Raw genomic sequence first — 20,775 nt, 5'->3', positions numbered from 1 at the left:
GGATATTGTCATTCATGGTGTCACTTTCATGGGCTAGAGATGGGATGTGTGTATGCGATACACCACCACAGACAGCTGCAAGTGATACTGCAGGACAGTCCTGCTGTGCTACCTGGCGTGCATCGCTCCTTCCTCCCTCTATTGAATCCCAACCCATGCCCATGACTCCAGCCGACCCCTCACTTTTGTTCTGCCATCACCTCACTTGCAGCTGAGACCATGCTTCACTTCGTGCTCCTCATGGCTTTGCAGTCGCCTGGTGATCGCTTCATTATTCCCGGCTGGCATCTCCAGTCCACCAGCGTCGTCGGCGACACTCTCACCACCTGGTCCCTTCCTGGAGCCAACGTTTCGGGCTGGCATCGTGTCGGCCACAGAGCGACTATCCTAGCCGGCTTGCTGGAGAACAAAGTCTACAACGAAACCGACCTGTTCTACTCCGACCACCTCAACAACATCGATGAATCCGACTTCCAAGTCCCTTGGCTGTACCGCGAGGAATTTTCTCTTCCGACACAGACCTCCGACCAGCATGTCTTTCTACACGTTCACGGAATTACTTCCAAAGCTGACATCTTCCTCAACGGCGCCCAACTTGCAACTAGCGACTTCCAGAAAGGCTCCTACAATGGCCAGATATACGACCTTACTCCCCACGTTTTGACTGGAGCAAACGCCCTTCTGATCCAGGCCTATCCGACCGACTACCTCAGGGATCTGGCAATAGGATGGGCAGACTGGAATCCTCAGCCGCCCGACTCGGGCACTGGAGTCTGGCGCGCCGTCGAACTGACACTTACCGGCCCTGTCACGCTGTCTCGTCCTCGGGTCACGACCGCATTCTCTTCCGACCAGAAACCTTTGGCAGTTGGAGTTGAAGTTGAGACGGACGTCACCAACCACGGCGACACACCTGCAGATGTCATGGTACGTGGTTCTATCCAGCCGCCGAATGGATCGCCGATCGAGCTCTCCCACCGCGTGCAACTCCCGCCAGGCTCTGTTTCCACCGTTGGACTGGACGCGACCTTGGTTGACCCTCAACTTTGGTGGCCTGCGGCGTGGGGTGAACAGCCTCTGTACAAAGTCAGCTTGAACGTATCCCTATCGTCGGAAGCAATCTCAGACATCACACCAACGATTACCTTTGGTATCCGGAGCGTCGAATCCAACCTGAATGAGCACAATGATACCCAGTTCTTTGTCAATGGCCGCCCATTCCAGGTGCGTGGTGCTGGTTATGCGCCAGACATCTTCCTCAGGTTCAATCCCTCCCGTGTCGCGATCATCTTCCAGTATGTCCTCGACATGGGTTTGAACACGATTCGATTGGAGGGTAAGCAGGAGCATCCACATCTCTATGATATAGCGGATCGCATGGGCGTGATGGTCATGGCTGGGTGGGAATGCTGTGACAAGTGGGAAGGGTGGACTGTACGTATTCTATTCCACTTCCTATCATCTGGCTAATCAGACAGTACAACGACGATGCACCCGGCGTGAAGTGGAGTGATGAAGACTACCCGATCGCCAAAGCGTCGATGCTCCACGAGGCGGCCATGATGCAGCCACACCCGTGCTTGCTGGCCTTTCTCATCGGCTCCGACTTTTGGCCTGATAAGCTCGCTTCCGATGCCTATCTTTCTGCTCTCAGCCAGATGGACTGGACCAATCCGATTATTGCATCTGCAAGTATGCGTGGCCATCCTGATCAGCTCCAGCCATCGGGCATGAAGATGGAAGGGCCGTACGACTGGGTCCCTCCGAACTACTGGTACGGCTATGAGCTGGGTGCAGCGTTTGGGTTCGGGTCTGAGCAGGGTGCTGGTGTGGGTACACCGGAGCTTTCGAGTTTGCGCCGATTTCTGTCTCCTAATGAGTTGACGACACTGTGGTCAGACCCTGATGCCGGCCACTACCACCTCTCTCCCGTCGGCAGCGTGTTCCACAATCGAAAGATCTTCAACACTGCCCTCTCCAATCGATACGGCCAGCCTAAGGGTCTTGAAGACTATGTGTTCAAAGCCCAGCTTATGGACTACGAAGCAACGCGTGCGGAATTTGAAGCGTTTGGCGTGAGACAGAACGCCCTTCGTCCTGCTACTGGGGTTATTTACTGGATGTTGAACACTGCGTGGCCAAGCCTTCACTGGCAGCTATTTGACTATTACCTCCGGCCGGCGGGCGCGTATTTCGGGGCGAAGATAGGAGCACGACAGGAGCATGTCGCTCTGGACTACACCTCGGGTAATGTCTATCTGATCAATCATTCGTTGCACGGTAAAGGCGCTCGCCGGATTCTGGCAGATGTTATCAACCTAAGCGGCGAGGCTCTGCTACATCGCGAGGTGACAACCGAGACCACTCCGCTCGCTTCTAAGGAGGCACTGTTTCTTCCGGAAATCTTCAGTCTAAACACTGTCGCTTTTGTACGTCTGACGCTCCTTGACGGCAACGCCAATCTCAGCCGGAATGTGTACTGGTTGTCGCAGCAGGATGTGCTCGACTGGGACTCTTCAACGTGATACACGACGCCGGTTTCCTCGTTTGCAGACTTTACGCCGTTGAATCAGATGCAGGCGGCTACGGTTAAGGCGACGGCGATGGTCAGCGGGCCGGAACATACGGCGTACATCAAGGTTACTCTCCAGAATCTGTCGGATGTACCAGCCTTTTTTATACGACTGGTGGTTCTGGATTCTCATGGCGAAGAGGTTGCTCCAGTGTTTTGGTCGGACAACTATGTGACCTTGTTCCCACACGAACAGTTGGTCTTGGAGGTAGAGGCTCGTCATCCGGACGTGTTGATGATCAAGATCAAGGGGGGGGAATGTCGCTGAGACGGTGATCGGATACGGTACTTGACTTTGTGTCCTGTGTGTATACAATAACTCATGGACAAGATCTACATCCTAGTGACAATCCGCAACCTGTAGATTTGTAAGTGACGTGGTGTCGATCCTGGCGCTCCGACGTCATCCTCTCTTTTTCGACGGAATGAATCCCCCAATATTAACCTCTTCCGAAATCATTCAGAATCCATACAGCACACAATGCGCGGCCTCGAAGAAAGCACCCAGCCCGCCATGCGCTTCGGCCAGAATGCAAAATCCACCGTCTCGCGCGCGTGGGCCGGCTTCATCGACTTTGCCGCCCGCGACAATGTCCTCGAAGTCGCACTCGGATTGATGTACAAGAATCTCCCATTGTCCAACAATACACTACCTAAAATATAACTGATAACATTAGAATCGCCCAATCCTTCACCTCTATCGTGAAATCCTTCGTCTCCGACATCATCCTCCCGCTCATCTCGCTCCTCCCGTTCTTGAACCGGAACATGGACGAGAAGTTTGCTGTCCTCCGCAGGGGACCGAATTATGAGATTGAAAACGGGTACAATACCATCCACCAGGCGCGGGATGACGGCGCCTTGGTGCTGGGTTACGGGTTTGTCTTCTCGCTTCCATTCTTTCCCACGGAGGAAAGAAGATCTACTATACTAACTACTCTATTCCAGCCTCTTCCTCGAAACACTCGTCAACTTCCTCGGCATCAGCCTCACCCTGTATGCGCTCGCGCAGGTGTATATGTTCTTCTCGCGCGACAAAATCATCAAGCGCCAGGTCAAGTGTCGGTACTGCCGGAAGTGGATTAGCGAGAAGGCGAGCCGGTGTGTGAATTGTTCGAGCTGGGTGGATGGGCGGGAGGATGTTGATGGTAGGCGATCGGGGTAGGGGAAAGAGGAGTATAGGCGGGTGTAAGAGAGGAGGAGTATGTCAAGGCAAGGCAAGGAGGATGGTTGATAATAGGACTCTGTAACGTTGTTCTGGAATGCTGCAATGGTAGCTGCTTGCATGTATGCTCCGTATCTAGGCTCGCCACATCGGAATCTGAAACGAAACGACAATCATGGCTGGCTCCGTGGCTGGAAGAATGTGGCGTTCGCACTCAAGCCCATCTTTCAGAACTAATGAATAAAGATAACAAGAACATGTGAATCGAGCCATGATGATCTGTGTCCACTGGAATGTTCTTCGATCCATCGCCATCGAGATACGGGCTAGTCTGAATGCGGTAATCGTCGCGAGTCGGCCCAAGATCAGAGGCAGACATTTGCCAACAGCGTTTCCGAGGAATATGATGCATGTGAAGGATGTTGGAATTCATTTGAATGTAGAAATCGTATGATGTTCTCTATTCAGTTGCCTGGTAGCAGCTACCACCTCGCTGCGAAGGAGTGACCCGCGCAAGATCTTAATGGCTGCGCAGAAACTGGATATAGCAGGTCAGTAAGGCAGTTATATACTCTGCTGCCGGCAGTAACTGCTAATAAACATGATTTGCGAGAAACATCACATTGTGCAGTCCACAAGAACTCTTATTATAGCACTTGATGCAGCCGCACTGGGAGCTTCGCCTGCTGGACAGGCAGCTGTATTGAGCAGAACCCAACAACAGTTGAGGATACCATTGAGAACAGAGACGGGCGTAGGCTCCCACAGACCCAGTACAGAAGTTCGACAGCGACGAAGCTGGCGATGGTGTATAGACTCTACTCATCCTGCTGTCAGAGATATCACTGTAGCACCACAAACAGTATCGTCTCCTTTGCTATAAAGTAGACTGAGAAGTTCAGAGACTGTGGCTATATCCATCGTTAGCAATGCTCTCCTCAGAAGCTTAGCGCCGTCAAACGACTCAACATCGGGAGATCGCCACGAGACTAGTCGACATCTCGACGCCATAATCTATCGTCTATGATTCGGTTTGTGTTCTTTAGGCAACACTGTTGTCTGTCGGGTTGATCAGGCTGATAGAAATATCACGGATACGCCGAGGAGGACTTGTCTTCATGTGTTCGAGCTCAGCCGAGACTGACGGTATATACCGGGTTAGGGAGAAAATTGTGTTTGATATAATTTGTCGACAGAACGAGCAGCAAGCGAACGACTTGATGAGTACTGCGAGTTGGGGGCGTAGGAACGAGTATTATCGACCCAGGTCTGGATTATCGAGTCCTTATGAAGTTGAAAAGGCGCCCTCGAGAGAAGTATGAATCGTGGCGAGGGATGGACGAAAGGAGTGAGCTCTGCGACAGTGATCTGCAGCCGCGGGGTTAGCTCATGAATTAGTTCCCACAATTTGGCGATAGAACCACTCTTTCAATTTCACATGCATCAATTGCTGCCGAGTGGCATGCCTATAAATAAAGATCTCCAGCGCCCATTCTCAATGTCCTTCACTCAAACCACGCCAACCCGCCAACATGAACGTCCAGCGCAACCCCAAAGACTCGATGAAGTCGACCTGGCGGAAAACAGACCGCAGTCAGTGGGGCTTCTATCACTGGCTGTATGAGATCCTCGACATCTATCCCACTTCGCTGGAGAAAGAGGTTCCGGTACATCCCAAGACCGACAAGGTCCCGTATCTCCCAGAGTGGCAGCAGCATCGCTGGGTACTCACCCACGCCGTCATCCCCCTCGCCATCCACCATCTGTACACTGCGTACACCGGCAAGAACTTCACCACCCTCGGCGCCATCCTCTTCTACAGCGTCGCCTTCAAGCTCATCGCCATCCACGAGCTGCACATCCTGCGCCGCCTCGGGCACCAAATCGGCTTCCTCGACGGCGACGCTCACGCCCGCGACGACGTCCCCGACGTCAGCGTCGCAAAGGTCGCCCGCTCCCTCATCTCCACCTCGACCTTCCGGCCCGTCTTCACCGTCTTCCTCGCCTACCGCACCAGCCAGCCCCCGTCGTCAATCAGCTGGTACTGGCTCCCGCTGGAAATGGGCCTCTACGGGATTGTGCTTGACTTTTGGTTCTACTGGTACCACCGCCTGATGCACGAGATTGGGGGGCTCTGGAAATACCACCGCACCCACCACCTGACCAAACACCCGAACCCGCTCCTCACGCTATATGCGGATCTGGAGCAGGAGTTGTTCGACATCGCGGGTATTCCACTAATGACATACTTCAGTTTGAAAGCTGTCGGCCTCCCAATGGGTTTTTATGAGTGGTGGATCTGCCACATGTATGTTGTGTGGGCAGAGTTAGCCGGCCACAGCGGGCTGAGAGTCGTCGCAATCCCACCAAACACACTCAGCTGGGCGCTGCGGCTCTTCAAAGCGGAACTGATTATTGAAGACCACGACCTGCATCACCGGTTTGGGTGGAAGACGAGCGGCAACTACGGCAAGCAGACGCGGCTGTGGGATCGGGTGTTTGGGACGTGTCGCGAGCGGGTGGAGTGTCAGGGGGAGAATATCGATTATGTGAATACGGTGTCGCTGCCTTGGTTTTAGACTTGTCTGTTTGTATGTATATACCCATGATTGAATGAATGATTGAATGAATGTTTTGTATATTTGTGTTCCCGGTGGCCTGTCAGTAGGAGCCTTGCGCCGAGGCCTAGTGGATATCTGGATTAGGAAGTTGTTGCGAGGTACTTGGGTAGCTATGTGGGCCCCGCCGGCGCTCTTTCCCCGCCAAAATCGCCCCTCAAAAGCTTTCATGTTCTGGAGTTCCTTAATGCTTTGTTCCATTTCCGAGGCCTCTAGAACCAGTTTCTCATTTGACCAGGCAGATTGTTGTGGACACCCGCCTGGACGGTGCTCTCCCCTAGTACCATGAGGGCAAGCCCTCATTAGGGAGCTATACACCTCCAAAGTCTCTTGTAGACCTCCTTTAGGACCTAGAGAGATGGCTCGAGAGCTGTTGGATTATATTAATTGTTTACGGTCCTGAAAATCGAGCAATGAGCCTCCTGTATATTCATGGGATCGTAAGCCAACACCACCCGAAAAATCTTCACAGAACACCCACGCCACCTGGATGAGGTCCTTCCCATAGCCGTTATAAATCCTGTGTTTTCTACCAGACATTCTAAGGCAATATCGATTTTCAGAGCACATCTGCAGTAACGCCACTAGTTAGGTATTTGATGGCCACGAATCTACGTAGACCCCTGAATTCCGACGCTCGTGCACTCCGGGACTCTGAAGGTGTACTATCACGCCTTACAGTGTTTCTCTGAGGTTGTATCATTGTTCAAGGTGCTAAAGTCTGCTGGATCTACTAATAAAATACTTCATTGTTCCTTATGACAGCAACGAACCACCTCGACTTCGCTTTTGTGATGTGTCCCAAGTACCGGTAATCATCTTCTCTAGTGCTTTCCATCTTACTAAGTGATATTCTCCGCTCTTGACAGTGTCAGGATTGGTAAGGTAAATAGTATGACTTGCGCAGTACTCTGGCATAGTACTCTAATCATCATTTTGCGTAACAAGAGGCCAGGAAAGAGACGCGCGATATTCAATGCTTTAAGAACTTTCCCGGCCATGCGAATTGAAGCACATCGTTCTGAAGATATTCCAAGGTTTTCCACAAGGTTGAAGTTCCTCCCTTGCATCGTCCACTTTCAAGATGCTGAGTGAGTCCACTAAGTGTGGTGAACGATCTACGCTGCTTGCCGGGCGAGTTGGACTTGCCGTTTGCAAATGTGACGGGACACTTGAAGGACTTCTCAGCATGAGCTGCAGACGACAGGTGCGCATACAATGCGCTGGGGTTATCGAATCTTCGTTTCTTGCCGTTTCCGAGACAGAGAGGGCAGATTGGATTGGCCGTTGGGAGAATCAAAGAGCGTTCCATTGTCTCCTCATCCTGTCCTTCTTCTACATCAGTCCACTCCCCAAAATCGCTCCCCCCAGAAGGCGTGAGAATGACTAGGTCGGAGAAGGTAGTCGTCGAAGTGCTGACTGTCAAACTCGAAAATGCCGTCGCCAACGAGATTGTGCGGCTTGTCAGGATGCGGTCCTTGTCATACTTATGCACAATGGCATTGATCTTGTCTCTTGTCCAGCCAGATGGGCAGCTCCCGCCTTCTAGGTGTTGGATAAGAGCCGAAGGCGAGCTAAATGTGAGACGGCATGTCCCATCCACGCATTGCAAATTGGCTAGTGGCTTGTGGACTGTAGATTGGGCATGCTGCTCGAGACCCTTTGCAGTCCGGAATTCCTTAGTACAGTCTTCGCATCTGGGGGAAAGCTTCCGTTGCGGTTCGAGGTGCTTGTCACGAGTGTGGTCCAACAAGGCGGCATTGTTGACGAAGCGTTTTGCACATTGAGAGCAGCAGAAAGGGAGGGTCACTTTCTGCTTTTGGAGGCTGGTACCGACTGTGGCATTCGCCGGGGAAATAACACGGGTAATGGGCAAGGGGGAGGCCCCTCCGGGACCGCTCCTGGTAGACACGCTATGACAACGTGCGCATTGAAAATGCTGTTCGGCTTGCTGGTGACTGTTCCGTGCGGCGTGGGAGATGAAGCATTCTAAACACTCGGGACAGTGAAGTGGATGAAGGTCTGCGCGATGAGCACGAGCTCCCTCAGATGTTCGAAATTTCTTAGTGCAGACGCAGCACGGGAAGAGCTTCGGAGAGTTCATAATTATTGTGGAATGTTGACTGTCCCAATATCAATCTTGGTCCCCTGGAGACTAAAAAGCACGAGTAAAAGGCACGCCGGGCCATCAATCAGGGTGCTAAGACCCTACTTATCTTTGGCCAAACCCTCCTAACTGACCCCGGCAGTTCTAGCCAGGCCGTTACGAGAGTTACATATCCACCATTCCAGCCTGATTCCGGTCATTCTTCTTGGATGCTTGCAATCCAGTGTAACAGTGCTCGTAACCCTCTCTGTAAGGGTCAGTTCCGGCATGCATCACCGCAGACAGAAACTAAAGAACTCAATCAAATCGGGAACTACCAGTTGGTCCATGGTTGGATCGACTGGCCAGAACGTAGTATTAAAGCTGTTACTGAAGACTAGAGAGGTAGAAGTGATCTCAAGGGATGGCAATAGTTGCACACCACTGCAAGCCACTGCATCGGGGATGCCCCCGCATAGAGTGGAGGACTATGGTAAATATGCTGGTTGAGTGTGAGGGTTTAGCGTATGAGTACAACAACAGCAACAACACTATACATAGATGACTCAATTCGAGATTACTGTTGGCTGAAAGAAAATATATACATACAAGAAAAAAAACGTTGGTCAGTTTCGAAGAAGCATTGGCAAGGGGGCTCTGTCTATGGTAGAATAGGACAAATTCAATGTGGAAGATATCTAACCCAAACGAGACTGCGACGACCAGTTAAGCATCATTGGAGAAATTGCCTTCTCTGCTTTCGAAACGACATACTCTTGCTGTGATTTCCTAACCTAGATTTGTGACATTAATTAATCGAGCTTAGCTGTACCGTACCTGTCGCAGTGGATAAGCTGAACTGCCCCACTGCACTGAGTTCAACATTCTTGTTCGAACCATAAACTCGTCGGGGCATCAGTGAGTGCCTCCCCTTGCAAGCAGCCCTACTATCTCCTCATTCCGTAACCGCACGGCTCTACACAGAGACGAATGCAGCTTTGTCTACCTCACTATCATGTAGTAGCCCGGTGGGTATGCGATACTTGTTCAGCTTCCGACTCCAGATTTCTTGGCCATTAAGATCATCAGCTGTTGAGCGCGTGTAACTTATACCTGGACGCCCAGGACACTGATAGCGAATCACTACTCTTACTTAGTTCATCACTACTCTTAGCTACCGTCTCAAGTCTTCCCTCTGCGCTGTAAGAGTGATGCGAACGACAAGATACAATACGGACGACCGAGTCCTTCATAAACATCAGAGTTCTAACTCAATGACATCAATTATTCCTCAGTGGTGTCCCTTGCTATAGAATCTTGCCGGCGATTAACTGTATACCGCTCATTCGCGCATTTGGGGAGCCTGTCCCGCTGTTCTTTATCGGAATTCACCGCATTCCAATAAGCGGTTACATGTAATGTCCAATATCTGGCTTGTGTCGCCAGATAGTCAGTGTCATGATCGAAGGGACTGCTGTTGGGCCCAGAACATGATGCTGGACGCCCTACAGTTGTTCTTGAAACCGCCTTCAGCCACCGACTCATGATGAAAAGGCGGCAGCTGCCTCTCTGAAGCCAGCAAGATCGGTCTCCGAGATAGTTCCATCGGTCGGCGAGCGTCTCACCTGCAGGATCAGCACGACCCAGCTGGTATTCTGCCGCGCCTGCGTTACTTCAATAACTCGCCGAGATTGTACCATATAAGTAAGCGCAGCCCCTGGATCTCGTATCCGCCGTCATCTTTCTTCACACTGTTAACATGTCCTGGCAAGAAAAAGCGCAGCGCAAGCGAGACGAACTCTCCAGCAAGATTCCCTCCGAATGGCGTATCTCGGCTGAGTTACTAGAAAAGGCTGATACAGTCGATAATATTCTTGACATCCCCGGACAAACGGGAATCCTCACTGATCGGGAGATTGATATCACCGCAACCTCCGATGCAACAGCCTTAATCAGTCGCCTGAGAAGCGGCGAGCTCAGTGCGTTTGAACTCGCCACAGCCTTTTGCAAGCGAGCTGCCATCGCCCAGCAACTCACACGATGCCTGACAGAGATCTTCTTCGATCGGGCAATCGAGCGCGCAAAAGAGCTAGATCGACAGTATGCGGAGACCGGGAAACTCGTTGGCCCTCTGCATGGCATCCCCATCAGCCTGAAGGATTCATACAACGTCAAAGGCATCCAATCAACCCTTGGCTATGTCTCCTTCCTCAACCATCCGCCTCCCACGTTTAACAGCCCGATGGTTGACATCTTGTTGTCTGCCGGCGCAATCCTCTACGTCAAAACCCACCTCCCCCAAACCATGATGGCCGCCGACTCCCACACCAACGTCTTCGGCCGCACCCGCAACCCCTACTCCGCAAGCCTCACCGCAGGCGGCAGCTGCGGCGGCGAAGGCGCCCTCATCGCCCTGCGCGGCTCCATCCTCGGCGCAGGCACCGACGTCGGCGGCTCCCTGCGCATTCCCGCCCTCTGCTGCGGGATTGCCGGCTTCAAGCCCAGCGTCGGCCGCCTCCCATTCGCAGGACAAACACCACCCGGACGGATTGGGCTGGCAGGAGGCATCGCCGTGTCAACAGGCCCGCTATGCACCTCCGTCCGCGACGCAGAGCTATACTTCAAAACCGTCGTCTCGGCGCATCCAGAGAATCTCGACGATAACTCTTTGGGTTTTCCTTATCAGCCTCCACCAAGGTTAGAAAACCCACTCACCATCGCCATCCTCCCTGAAGATCCACACCTCCCACTGCACCCGTGCATGGCGCGCACGCTGGCAGCAGCAGCAGAGAAGCTTGCAGCAGCCGGTCATACACTCGTCCCTCTCTCGAATAGTCAGATTCCGTCCCTATGGGACGCATGCACCCTCGCCTTCCGCTTCTTCAACATGGATCCGGACAGAACACCGCTGAGGAATGTCCTTGCCGGCAACGAGCCGTTTATCCCGTCGCTGAGCGAGGTGTATAACACCGACTTGGACAATCCAGATCCCGAACCGACGTTGAGGCAGTTGTATGAGATGAATATCGAGAAGGCAAAGGTTGCTGCGAGGATGAGGGGTGTTTGGGTAGATAGTGGTGTAGATGTGATTCTGGCACCGGCGTACCAGAGCTGTGCGCCGCCGAATGATTCCTTTGGGAGGAATATCTATACAGTGATTTGGAATATGGTTGATGTGTGTTTTCTTCTTCCCGTTTCATTGTTTCCTTTCTGGAAGTGTGGAGGGAGTGGTTAGGGTACTGACAGCTGATATAGTATCCGGCGGTGGTCATCCCCTTTGGTCATGCGAATGAGGAGGCTGATAAAGAGTTTGTGCGTGATGTGCTGTATAGCCCGAAGTGTATGTTTTTGTCCGCTTGGTGATGGGATGCTAACGGAGTAGATGACCCGAAACCCATCGAGGGGGCGCCGTGTCATGTGCAGATTGTGGGGAGGCGGTTGAAGGATGAGGTTTTGATTCAGCATGCGAAGGTTATTGAGGGGGTTTTGCGGAGTAGTTGAGGACCTGCAAGAGTAGTATACCAGGATTTGGTATAGTTTCCTAGCGAGTGAGGTAGTGCCATGGCAGCTTGGTCGGGTGGTCCAATTCTTGGGATAGCTGGTTTGGCGGCAGCTGAAGAAACAATCAACTCTACAAACAACATTATTTGCGACTTCAATCCCTAAAGACCACAATTGTAGACGCTGGCAAGCCTCTCCAGCTCCAATAAATTAGGAAGTGAGGTAGGACAAAGCCACAATTCACTAATCCGCTGGACTTGCTTTTTACCTATGCAAGGGGAGGCACAAGTGGAAACACAATCAACTCCCCCTTTTCAGTCCCAGCACTTACTGTACCTTGCTGCCCAGCCAGCTCTCTTATTTCTCCTCTCCTCTCCAAACTCCAAGTAGTCTTGGGTCGTAGTAACTCCGCCGGAGTAACTTACAGATCGACTAGGCGATCTACAGCCAAGGCGGAGGGCAGCCCCAAACAGCGATGCCACCGCGGGGTAACCAGCCCAAGCCAGCTCTTCAAAGCCGGCGTTTCTTGATCTCCTGTACGTCGGGCCAATTAGGGCTCTGCCCGCTTTGGTAGAGTACCCTGGCTGGACAGATGTGAGGTGACAATGACGGCCAAGAGGGGCGGGTTTGGTTATAGGGTGGTTGGATTTGCAGCCGGCTGGGGTGGAGATGAGGGGAGATGGTAGGTTGCGTGCCTGGACCTGGTCTGCTGGGCTTGGATGTTTGCTTTCGAGGCGGGCAGGTCACTATTACTGTAACGAACAAGGTAGTGATTGCTCATTTTTCCGTCGTGGCTGCCCTGCTCTCGTCACCGTGGTTAAAAAGGCACTGATCGCCCACTCTTGGAAAAGAAAAGAAACAAAGAAATCGGATCCCATTCCGCTGGACTCTGGATCCTCTTCTCTACCGTCCTCTCGACAATTCTCTCGTAGAGCCACCACCAACATGCGCCTACCTCTCCTAGCCCTAGCGGCTACCGCAACAGCCCAGGTAACAACCTGGGACGAAGCCTACACCCAAGCCCACACCTCCCTCTCGCAGCTCTCCCGCTCCGAAAAAATCGGCCTCGTCACCGGCGTCACCTGGATGGCCGGCCCTTGCGTCGGCAACACATACGCCCCCACCTCAATCCCCTACCCCTCCCTCTGCCTGCAAGATGGACCATTGAGCATCCGCTTCGCAAACCCCGTCACCGTCTTTCCCGCTGGAATCAACGCCGGCGCCACCTGGGATCGGGAGCTCATCCAGCAGCGCGGGGCCGCAATGGGGCGGGAGAGTAGGGGGTTAGGCGTGAATGTGCAATTGGGTCCCGCGCTAGGTGCACTAGGCAAGATTCCGTCTGCCGGGAGGAATTGGGAGGGGTTCTCGAATGACCCGTACCTTATGGGTGTTGCGACGGCGGAGACGGTGACGGGGTTGCAGGGGAGTGGAGTGCAGGCTTGTGCTAAGGTATTTCTCTTCTCTCTCTCTAATGAGCGAATGGAGGAAGGTGGGCTGATGATGGTAGCACTTTATCCTCAACGAGCAAGAGCATAATCGCGAAACGATCAGCTCTGTTGCTGATGATCGCACGATGCACGAGTTGTACCTCTGGCCGTTTTATGATGCTGTCAAGGCGGATGTTGCCTCTGTCATGTGCTCGTACAACAAAGTCAACGGAACGTGGGCGTGTGAGAACGACGAGCTGCTGAATGGCCTATTGAAAGGCGAGTTAGGGTTCCGCGGGCATGTTCTGTCCGACTGGAACGCGCAGCATAGCACCGTTGAGAGCGCGAATACAGGACTTGACATGACCATGCCGGTATGCTAGTCTCTGTAGTAGACTGAATCAGACTAACTCTTCCAGGGAAGCGACTTTGCTACACCCCCCGGGAGCATCTACTGGGGCGAGAACCTAGCGGCAGCCATCGACAACGGCAGCGTCCCGCTCTCGCGGCTCGACGACATGGTCCTCCGTATCCTGGCAGCGTGGTACCTCCTCGGCCAGGACAAGGACTTTCCGCCTGTCGCTTTCAGCAGCTGGGATGGCGGCGCTGCGTCGGTGAATGTCACCACGCCGGAGCATGGAGATCTCGCGCGCCGGATTGCCAGGGACTCGATTGTTTTGCTGAAGAATTCCAACCACAGCTTACCGCTAGGCCAGCCAGGGAGTCTTGCGGTTATCGGCTCGGACGCGATTGTGAATCCGGACGGGGCGAATGCGTGTCCTGATCGGGGGTGTAATGTGGGAACGCTTGCGCAGGGCTGGGGGAGTGGGACGGCGGAGTATCCGGTATGTATCTCTTGAGAGGTTAAAACCATGCTAACTGGGTAGTATCTCGTTGCGCCGCTTACTGCCATCGAAGAGAGACTCGCGGGCGTTACGAACATTATCACCAGCACGACCGACAATCCTGCGGCGGGCGCAGAAGCAGCAGCGTCTGCTGAGACTGCTATCGTGTTCATAACATCCGACTCTGGAGAGGGGTACGCAGCTCCAGCTCTCTCTTACCCTGACAAGACTAACTCCACCAGGTATATAACAGTCGAAAACCACGCCGGCGACCGCAACGACCTAGACCCCTGGCACAACGGCAACGCCCTCGTGCAAGCCGTCGCACGCACAAACACCCCCACCATCGTCGTCGTTCACAGCGTCGGTCCCATCACCCTCGAGACCATCCTCGCCGAGCCCAACGTCATCGCCCTCGTCTGGGCCGGCCTCCCAGGCCAGGAAAGCGGCCACGCCCTAACAGACATTCTCTTCGGAGATACCGCGCCGAGTGGAAAGTTGCCGTATACCATTGGCAAGAACGAAGCGGATTACGGCGCTGACTGGACAACGGCGCTCACTGATTCTTTCCCGGAGGGGCTGTATATCGACTATCGCCATTTCGACCGCGCGGGGATTGAACCGCGGTTCGAGTTTGGATTTGGACTTTGTATGTTCTCTATCCCCTTTTCTCTTTCCCTGCTATTCATGCTGCTGCTGGGGGAAGTCTGGCTAATAGGTAACCAGCATACACAACGTTCACCTACGATGCCCTCTCAACATCTATCTCCGTCCTCCCTGGCCCAACAGCCGGTGAGACCACCGTCGGCGGACCCAGCGACCTCTTCGAACCCATCGGCACAATCACCGCAACAATCACCAACACCGGGAACGCAGCCGGCGCCGAAGTCGCGCAGCTGTATCTGAAATTCCCGGATTCGGCGCCCCCGACGCCGCCGAAGCAGCTGAGGGGGTTCGATAAGGTTTACCTGAACAAAGGTGGCAGTGAGAGTGTTACTTTTGAGCTAAGGAGACGCGATGTCAGTTATTGGGATGTGGAGAGGCAGAAGTGGGTTGTTCCAGCTGGGGAGTTTGGCGTGTTGGTTGGGGCGAGTAGTCGCGATATCAGATTGAAGGGGGTTTTCACTGTATAGGGCTGTTTCAAGTAGATTGATCTAGCGACACTGGCGTCAAGATCGGCGTGTTGCTCTCTGTAGTTGCGTGAAGATACAGAAACAGAAATACAGCACGACCAGCTCATGGAATAGCATCGGGATTCTCCCTAAACCAAGCAACCCCCCGTTCAATGCCCTCCCTCATGCCCACCTTCGCCTGATACCCCAACACACGCCGTGCCTTCTCCCCGTCCAGCGTTCTCTCCAGCGTATTGAACCGGATCCCCTCGCGGGTTGAATTCGACGCCCTCGTCCCCCGACTAACCGCCCAGACCACCCACTCACTCACAAACCCCATTACCAGCCCCACCCACTTCGGAATCACCACGATATCCTTCTCTGCCACCGGCCGGCCCAGCTGCTTCGCGATCTCCCGCTGAAAGTCTCAGAACAGCCAGGGCTCCCCGTTCGTGACATTAAAGACCTGCCCTTCAACCCGCTGCTCAGCAGGAAGAGGAGGATTGGAAACTGCTGATACTAAAGCATGCGCAGCAAGGAGGTGCGCATCCGCCAGGTTCCCGACGTAGACAAAGTCGTATGCGTTCTTCCCAGGGCCCATCTGGAATCTGGATCTGCCTGCTAACGCGACGGCCACCATTTTCCCCATAGAGTTTACGTCTCGCTCGCCAAAGGCGAGGCAGGGACGTAAGGAGCAGGTGAGGAAGCCGGTCTTGCGGTTTGCGGCCTGGATTGCCTCCTCGGCGTCGGCTTTGGCGAGGCAGTAGAGGCGCTTTTAGACCGGGGGGCGCAGGATCGGGAGGGTCTCGGAGCCATTGATGAGGTCGGTGTGGTTGTCGTTGATGACGCCGGAGGTGGATGTGTTGATGATTGCTTTGACGGTGCCGATTGATACGGCTGTGGTGAGGAGGTGGTCTGTGCCGGTGACGATGACATTGTGGTAGGATGCCTCGGGGGCGTCGGAGAACTCGGGGGAGGCAGTGTGGAAGATTGTGGTCGGGCGAGCGACGGCCATGATGCGCTTGATGTCTTCGAGGTTGGAGATGTCGGCCTGGTGGTAGGTGACATTGTCAGAGGGGTGGATGTTCCTGGTGGTGTTGATGTCGAGGCAGTGGATGGTGCAGGCGGGGTCTTCAGCGAGAAGCTTGGAGATGATATGGTAGGCTATGAAGCCATTGCCGCCGGTGATGAGGACGGGGCTGAGGCTCTGGTTGGACATGATTAGGGTAGTCCAAGCAGGAGAGAGAAGAGAAAAAAAGGAGAACAGCAGCTCTTTATTGCAGATCTTCTGTTAGCTTAGGCTAGCTCCCAGTATGTGCTACAAAGAGGATTGAGACACAACATGCGGGCGTCCATGTCGATCTTAACCTTTCAAACGCCGTTGTCTTGGGGATCAATGACGCACCAAATCATTCTTGTTGTATCCAATGCAGCTATCCGACCTGCCAATGGACCTGGTTCTCTTTGATGCCATGCGCTGCTGACTCCATCAATCCCAACCAGCGCGCCGCCAATCAATTGCAATAATCTCCAGTGCCTCAAAGGTGGTCAACATTGTCAAATCATCACTGAGGCATCAGGGAGCAGAGAAAAGCTTCGTCCTACTTCCAATGTTCCTTTTCCGGGATATCGTATGTCCTGGGGGCCCAATGAATCTACACTGAGCCGCCAGCAGTTCAAGAGAGTCTCTCCCGCAGCAGCCATATTGGGCCAGTATACAAAGGACTTTAAACGATGAGAGAAAGAGCTCTTCGGCTGACTGTATATCTGAGCGGTCGAAAGGTACAACGGAACACTGGTAGACAGCTTCCGTAACTGCAGTTGGGGCTATGAAGCAGGCTGCCGAAGCTTTAGCTGTTCTGATTCTGGCCGTCAAACACTATATTCAACATGAGTCGATGGACGGAAGTGGGGGGCAGACTGTGGCTAATACAGCTATATGGCTATGTTTGGCGTCAGCTGGTGAGACTATGAATCCTAGGGCATGCATGTCTTGATATAAATGTCCCAGCTCAGTCTTCGTTACAATTTCTGGAAGAGTGCCATCTCCCGTTTCACTTTCCAAGTTATAGGTTTCCTTGTATCTGATAAACCTCGGAAACGACAAAAGAACATGATATACGCCAATAGTTGTTAGCATCAAGATCAGAGACTACTTATCTACGGAAGGCCTATTTCTGCTGGTCCACTAACCTAGCCTCTTGTCTTAATCTGCAACGCTGCCTGTCCTGGTGGCATGAACGGGACTAACAGCTCAAGATGTGTTAATTCGTATGTAGCTATTTTAACAGAGTGATACGGTGTGAACCTGAAGATACTGTGGATAGTATCTATGGGTGAGCCTCTATGCTGGCCACAGTATGCAGGACCCGCATTGGACCTTCCTCAGAAAGCCTCAACGCGGTACCTTCAATTGCAAGTGCGACAGTCGCTCTTTCCTATATCGTCAGTCTAAACGGCTGCCCCTTCCTGTCTCATGTTTCTTCCATCCGAAGTCGCCCGCCGAGCCAGCATTCGCATCTCTCCACCACGGTCGATCAGAGCGGAAATAGCCAACCTTTACCTGCACCTTTCTCTTCTCTGAAGTGTTCGGCTGTGCTTGCAGAAACACCATTCGTTCTTCCCCGAAAGTCGGCGGCCGAGTAGCGGACCGGCTTTGTAGGGCAAATAGTCAGCTCCCACAGCCCGATCCTACCTACATCACGCAAAGAAGGACCATATAAAATTCTCGCAAACAAAGTGGTATCATAACTATCATAAGCATAACATCATCTACACTGCCAGCTTTTGGCGGCCATCTATATACATGTCCTCTCCAATATCCGACAATATACTCCAGATCACCCCAAGACCGGCAGCTGCGCACTGACCTGCGCAAACAGCATAACCAGCACCGCCGCCTCCGCCGCAAACGCCTGACTCCAGAACCACGGCGCGCGCACCTCCTCTATCGCCAGCCGGTAGCAGTTCTGCAGCATGAGCAGCGTTGTACTCCGGCCCTCGGGCTCCATCCGTAGTCCGATCGCCATCGCCATGTAGACGTGGAAGCGCGCCATCTGGAGTGAGCACACTAGCCCGTGGCCACCCGGTGAGATCTGCGTGTGGTGGATGATGTCGAGGAACTCGAACAGCCGGGTCCGGTCGAGCGGGTACCGGGGTAGCTGGTGTCGAGCGGACTGGGTGCGGTCGAAGAATTTGTCAAGCAGGGTTTCCGACTCGAATCGTGTTGGCGTCCAGGGTGTTTCTGTTTCGGAGGGAGGGAACATGTCGAAGAGGCCGGGGTCGAAGTCGGGGGAGGCGATGGTTGGTACCGGGATGTCGCTTGAATGCGGGGACCAGTCGAGGTCGAGGTTTAATGAGGAGATTGATGAACTGCGCGATCTTGACGGTCCGGGTACGCTTCTTGGAGAGAGGTATGGGTTTAAGGGGTTTGGCGACGGGCAGGCTGATATCGGGGGAGAAATTGCTGAAGCGCTGCTTGGAGGGCGCAGGCCATTCCCCATATCCTGCGGTTTTGGCGGCACCGGTGCCAATGGCCGAAGCATCGGGGACGGCGACATTGACACCGGCGAGACTGGCGAGATGGAGTCCGCATAATCTACCACCTGGATGCTGGGTATTTCGATCGGCGACAGGTTAGGCTGGAACTGGCTGAAGTGATCCAAAACCGGCGGCGCGGGCGAGCCGAAATCGGTGATGAGACGAATATCCGGCCATGGCTGCGGCTGCATCTGCGGCGTCGAGATTGAAGACGACTCGGGGCTCTGTGTGTTTGATATCGCGGTGAATTCGGCGATTTGCGCCTCGAGCTGCCGAACTCGCTGTTCCAGCGCGTGGGTGTCGTTCTTCTGTATGCGCACGCAGCTGATGCGAAACCGCCGACAGGTCGCACACGGTGTCTCTCCGTCGCATCGAATCTTCCTCCTTCGACAGCGCTCACACGCCGAGGTCACTGTCTTTCCCCGGCCAGATCCCGTCTCCACGGTCTGAGGCTGGCTCTGGCCCTCCGCAGTCCGAGGCACATTCATGACGATCGCTCTCCAGACCTCTCATTCATGGCGCACCAAATCTGCCCGGAGTACTGTATTTGCAGAGCAAGGCTGGCTTACTGACGGTCGAGGGCTGCGGTTGCGCATCTGGTGGCGAGCGTGGCGGGCGCAGAACAAAGTCGCGAGGCAAATAAGCAAGCAATCAGGTCGGAGGTCACCACGCAAGCAAGACTCTGGCCCTCTGGATCTGACAGGGGCAACGGGGTGCTTTAGCATGTTATTGGATTGTTGGGATGTGGTCGCCGAAAAGTGAAATCGTGAGTGGCCCCGCCTGCACTGCCACCGTGCCAACTCTCGCGTCACCCAACCAGTCCTTATCCTGAGCCAGCCTTTTCGGTTCTCGATGCAGTCAAAGATCGGCTTGATGGAGGGGAAATCAATGGCTGCATTGTATAAATTCAGCGGACAGACTCCGCGTTGTCGGATAAGTAGTTGGAGATGGAGGAAATGAGGCTGTGGGATGAGTATCTTCAATGCTTCGTTCGGGTTGGCTTACTCGCCTAGTTTTCTTTCCACTTTGCTCTGACAGAGCGAGTGGCGAGTTTGTAAGCTGGATCTCATCTGAATCAGCTGTACGATGTTCTCGCCGCCAAGTGAGATAAAAGGAAACGTGCTCCAAACTCAGAGTGGCACGGCAGTCTAGATTGCTCACACCATCGCTCCTACTTGACTCGGCACTCGGCATGCTTGCTGGCCTAGTCTGGCGCTTATGCGAGGACGGCCCTGTTCGAGAAGAATCTACTCATTTAGTGCGGTTGGTATCTATGGTCGGGGTTACGAGAGTGCGGAGACTCAATCGTCTCCCCTCGCCTGAATCTCCTTCGAACGGGTAGAGTCGTAATAACTAGAAGCTCTCCTGCGAGAGAAGCGAAGAGCACAAGTATGCAGTCATCTCTTTCTGAATATAGTTCTTTGTTGTGCACACGACATGAGGCCTTTGACTCGCAGACTACAGCTACTCAGACACGCTCTGTTGAATCAGACCTAGCACAATCATCAACAACTTAGAAAATCCATTCAGATTCGGTCTAAGACTCCCAGTTCGAACGGAGCCCTCCCGCACTAACCTACCCCGGCTTGCACAAAGGATTGAAGGATCAACTCTAACAGGCGGAATCATAGACCCTGTCCCTTGAGCTGTACCATCACCCTGCAGCGTGCGGGGAAGGGTCTACTAACGGCAGCGCCAGTTGATGAAGAATGCAGATCAAGGTGGCGGAGCAGTGAACCCTGACTGGCCTTGGAGTGGAGGGGATCTTATCGCGATGAATCAGTAGCACATTGCAAATGGACTTGGAAGCTCTTGGTAAGATTAGAGTAACTGCTGATATATTTCAGAAAGAAGAAAAGGACCGTAAGCGTAGCATGGGCGTGGTTTGACGTCAGGCAAGAAAGTACCT

The 20,775-nt window shown here is 53.5% G+C and overlaps 9 protein-coding genes across 9 annotated transcripts; 6 read left to right on the top strand and 3 right to left on the bottom strand.

The window, feature by feature from the left end:
• Nucleotides 1-219: 219 nt before the first annotated feature.
• Nucleotides 220-2,840, top strand: BJY04DRAFT_232788 (putative glycosyl hydrolase; the record flags this gene model as incomplete). Its single annotated transcript, XM_073719805.1, has 3 exons — nucleotides 220-1,434; nucleotides 1,479-2,498; nucleotides 2,574-2,840. The coding sequence occupies 3 exons, from the start codon at nucleotides 220-222 to the stop codon at nucleotides 2,838-2,840; spliced, it is 2,502 nt and encodes an 833-aa protein (XP_073565059.1).
• A 20-nt stretch (nucleotides 2,841-2,860) lies between these two features.
• BJY04DRAFT_166929 (MscL family protein) lies at nucleotides 2,861-3,844 on the top strand. Its single transcript, XM_073709142.1, has 3 exons — nucleotides 2,861-3,190; nucleotides 3,250-3,450; nucleotides 3,521-3,844. The coding sequence occupies exons 1-3, from the start codon at nucleotides 3,054-3,056 to the stop codon at nucleotides 3,735-3,737; spliced, it is 555 nt and encodes a 184-aa protein (XP_073565058.1). The 5' UTR covers nucleotides 2,861-3,053; the 3' UTR covers nucleotides 3,738-3,844.
• Nucleotides 3,845-5,269: 1,425 nt separating this feature from the next.
• Nucleotides 5,270-6,316, top strand: BJY04DRAFT_224211 (sterol desaturase family protein; the record flags this gene model as incomplete). Its single annotated transcript, XM_073717890.1, has 1 exon — nucleotides 5,270-6,316. One exon carries the CDS (start codon nucleotides 5,270-5,272, stop codon nucleotides 6,314-6,316), a length of 1,047 nt encoding a protein of 348 aa, XP_073565057.1.
• Nucleotides 6,317-7,328: 1,012 nt separating this feature from the next.
• Nucleotides 7,329-8,459, bottom strand: BJY04DRAFT_224210 (putative C2H2 finger domain protein; the record flags this gene model as incomplete). Its single annotated transcript, XM_073717889.1, has 1 exon — nucleotides 7,329-8,459. One exon carries the CDS (start codon nucleotides 8,457-8,459, stop codon nucleotides 7,329-7,331), a length of 1,131 nt encoding a protein of 376 aa, XP_073565056.1.
• A 1,741-nt stretch (nucleotides 8,460-10,200) lies between these two features.
• On the top strand, nucleotides 10,201-11,942 carry BJY04DRAFT_211448 (putative general amidase; the record flags this gene model as incomplete). Its single annotated transcript, XM_073714406.1, has 3 exons — nucleotides 10,201-11,616; nucleotides 11,697-11,781; nucleotides 11,824-11,942. The coding sequence occupies 3 exons, from the start codon at nucleotides 10,201-10,203 to the stop codon at nucleotides 11,940-11,942; spliced, it is 1,620 nt and encodes a 539-aa protein (XP_073565055.1).
• Nucleotides 11,943-12,887: 945 nt separating this feature from the next.
• Nucleotides 12,888-15,347, top strand: BJY04DRAFT_211447 (beta-glucosidase; the record flags this gene model as incomplete). The annotated part of the gene is made up of 6 exons (XM_073714405.1): nucleotides 12,888-13,391; nucleotides 13,450-13,743; nucleotides 13,789-14,214; nucleotides 14,257-14,408; nucleotides 14,457-14,863; nucleotides 14,941-15,347. 6 exons carry the CDS (start codon nucleotides 12,888-12,890, stop codon nucleotides 15,345-15,347), a joined length of 2,190 nt encoding a protein of 729 aa, XP_073565054.1.
• A 103-nt stretch (nucleotides 15,348-15,450) lies between these two features.
• On the bottom strand, nucleotides 15,451-16,545 carry BJY04DRAFT_211446 (uncharacterized protein; the record flags this gene model as incomplete). The annotated part of the gene is made up of 3 exons (XM_073714404.1): nucleotides 15,451-15,744; nucleotides 15,793-16,062; nucleotides 16,108-16,545. The coding sequence occupies 3 exons, from the start codon at nucleotides 16,543-16,545 to the stop codon at nucleotides 15,451-15,453; spliced, it is 1,002 nt and encodes a 333-aa protein (XP_073565053.1).
• A 987-nt stretch (nucleotides 16,546-17,532) lies between these two features.
• Nucleotides 17,533-18,062, top strand: BJY04DRAFT_202480 (uncharacterized protein). The gene has a single exon (XM_073713211.1). The coding sequence runs from the start codon at nucleotides 17,673-17,675 to the stop codon at nucleotides 17,970-17,972; it is 300 nt and encodes a 99-aa protein (XP_073565052.1). The 5' UTR covers nucleotides 17,533-17,672; the 3' UTR covers nucleotides 17,973-18,062.
• On the bottom strand, nucleotides 18,042-19,553 carry BJY04DRAFT_166891 (Zn(II)2Cys6 transcription factor domain-containing protein). Its single transcript, XM_073709141.1, has one exon. It carries the CDS (start codon nucleotides 19,352-19,354, stop codon nucleotides 18,167-18,169), a length of 1,188 nt encoding a protein of 395 aa, XP_073565051.1. The 5' UTR covers nucleotides 19,355-19,553; the 3' UTR covers nucleotides 18,042-18,166.
• Nucleotides 19,554-20,775: the final 1,222 nt, after the last annotated feature.

The sequence above is a fragment of the Aspergillus karnatakaensis genome (genome assembly GCF_047715665.1).
Source record: "Aspergillus karnatakaensis strain CBS 102800 unplaced genomic scaffold BJY04scaffold_86, whole genome shotgun sequence".
NCBI classification, from domain to species: domain Eukaryota; kingdom Fungi; phylum Ascomycota; class Eurotiomycetes; order Eurotiales; family Aspergillaceae; genus Aspergillus; species Aspergillus karnatakaensis.
Note: the sequence above shows the minus strand (reverse complement) of the source record. Positions and strands in the feature narration are given on the sequence as shown.

What these genes read in the sequence shown, in the direction of transcription:
- BJY04DRAFT_166929 (XM_073709142.1), top strand. Translation starts at nt 3,054, where the DNA reads ATGCGCGGCCTCGAAGAAAGCACCCAGCCCGCCATGCGCTTCGGCCAG. An exon ending in GAAGTCGCACTCGGATTGAT is followed by an intron (nt 3,191 to 3,249) that starts GTACAAGAATCT and finishes TGATAACATTAG; the next exon opens with AATCGCCCAATCCTTCACCT. An exon ending in GCCTTGGTGCTGGGTTACGG is followed by an intron (nt 3,451 to 3,520) that starts GTTTGTCTTCTC and finishes ACTCTATTCCAG; the next exon opens with CCTCTTCCTCGAAACACTCG.
- BJY04DRAFT_202480 (XM_073713211.1), top strand. Translation starts at nt 17,673, where the DNA reads ATGCTGGCCACAGTATGCAGGACCCGCATTGGACCTTCCTCAGAAAGC.
- BJY04DRAFT_166891 (XM_073709141.1), bottom strand. Translation starts at nt 19,354, where the DNA reads ATGAATGTGCCTCGGACTGCGGAGGGCCAGAGCCAGCCTCAGACCGTG.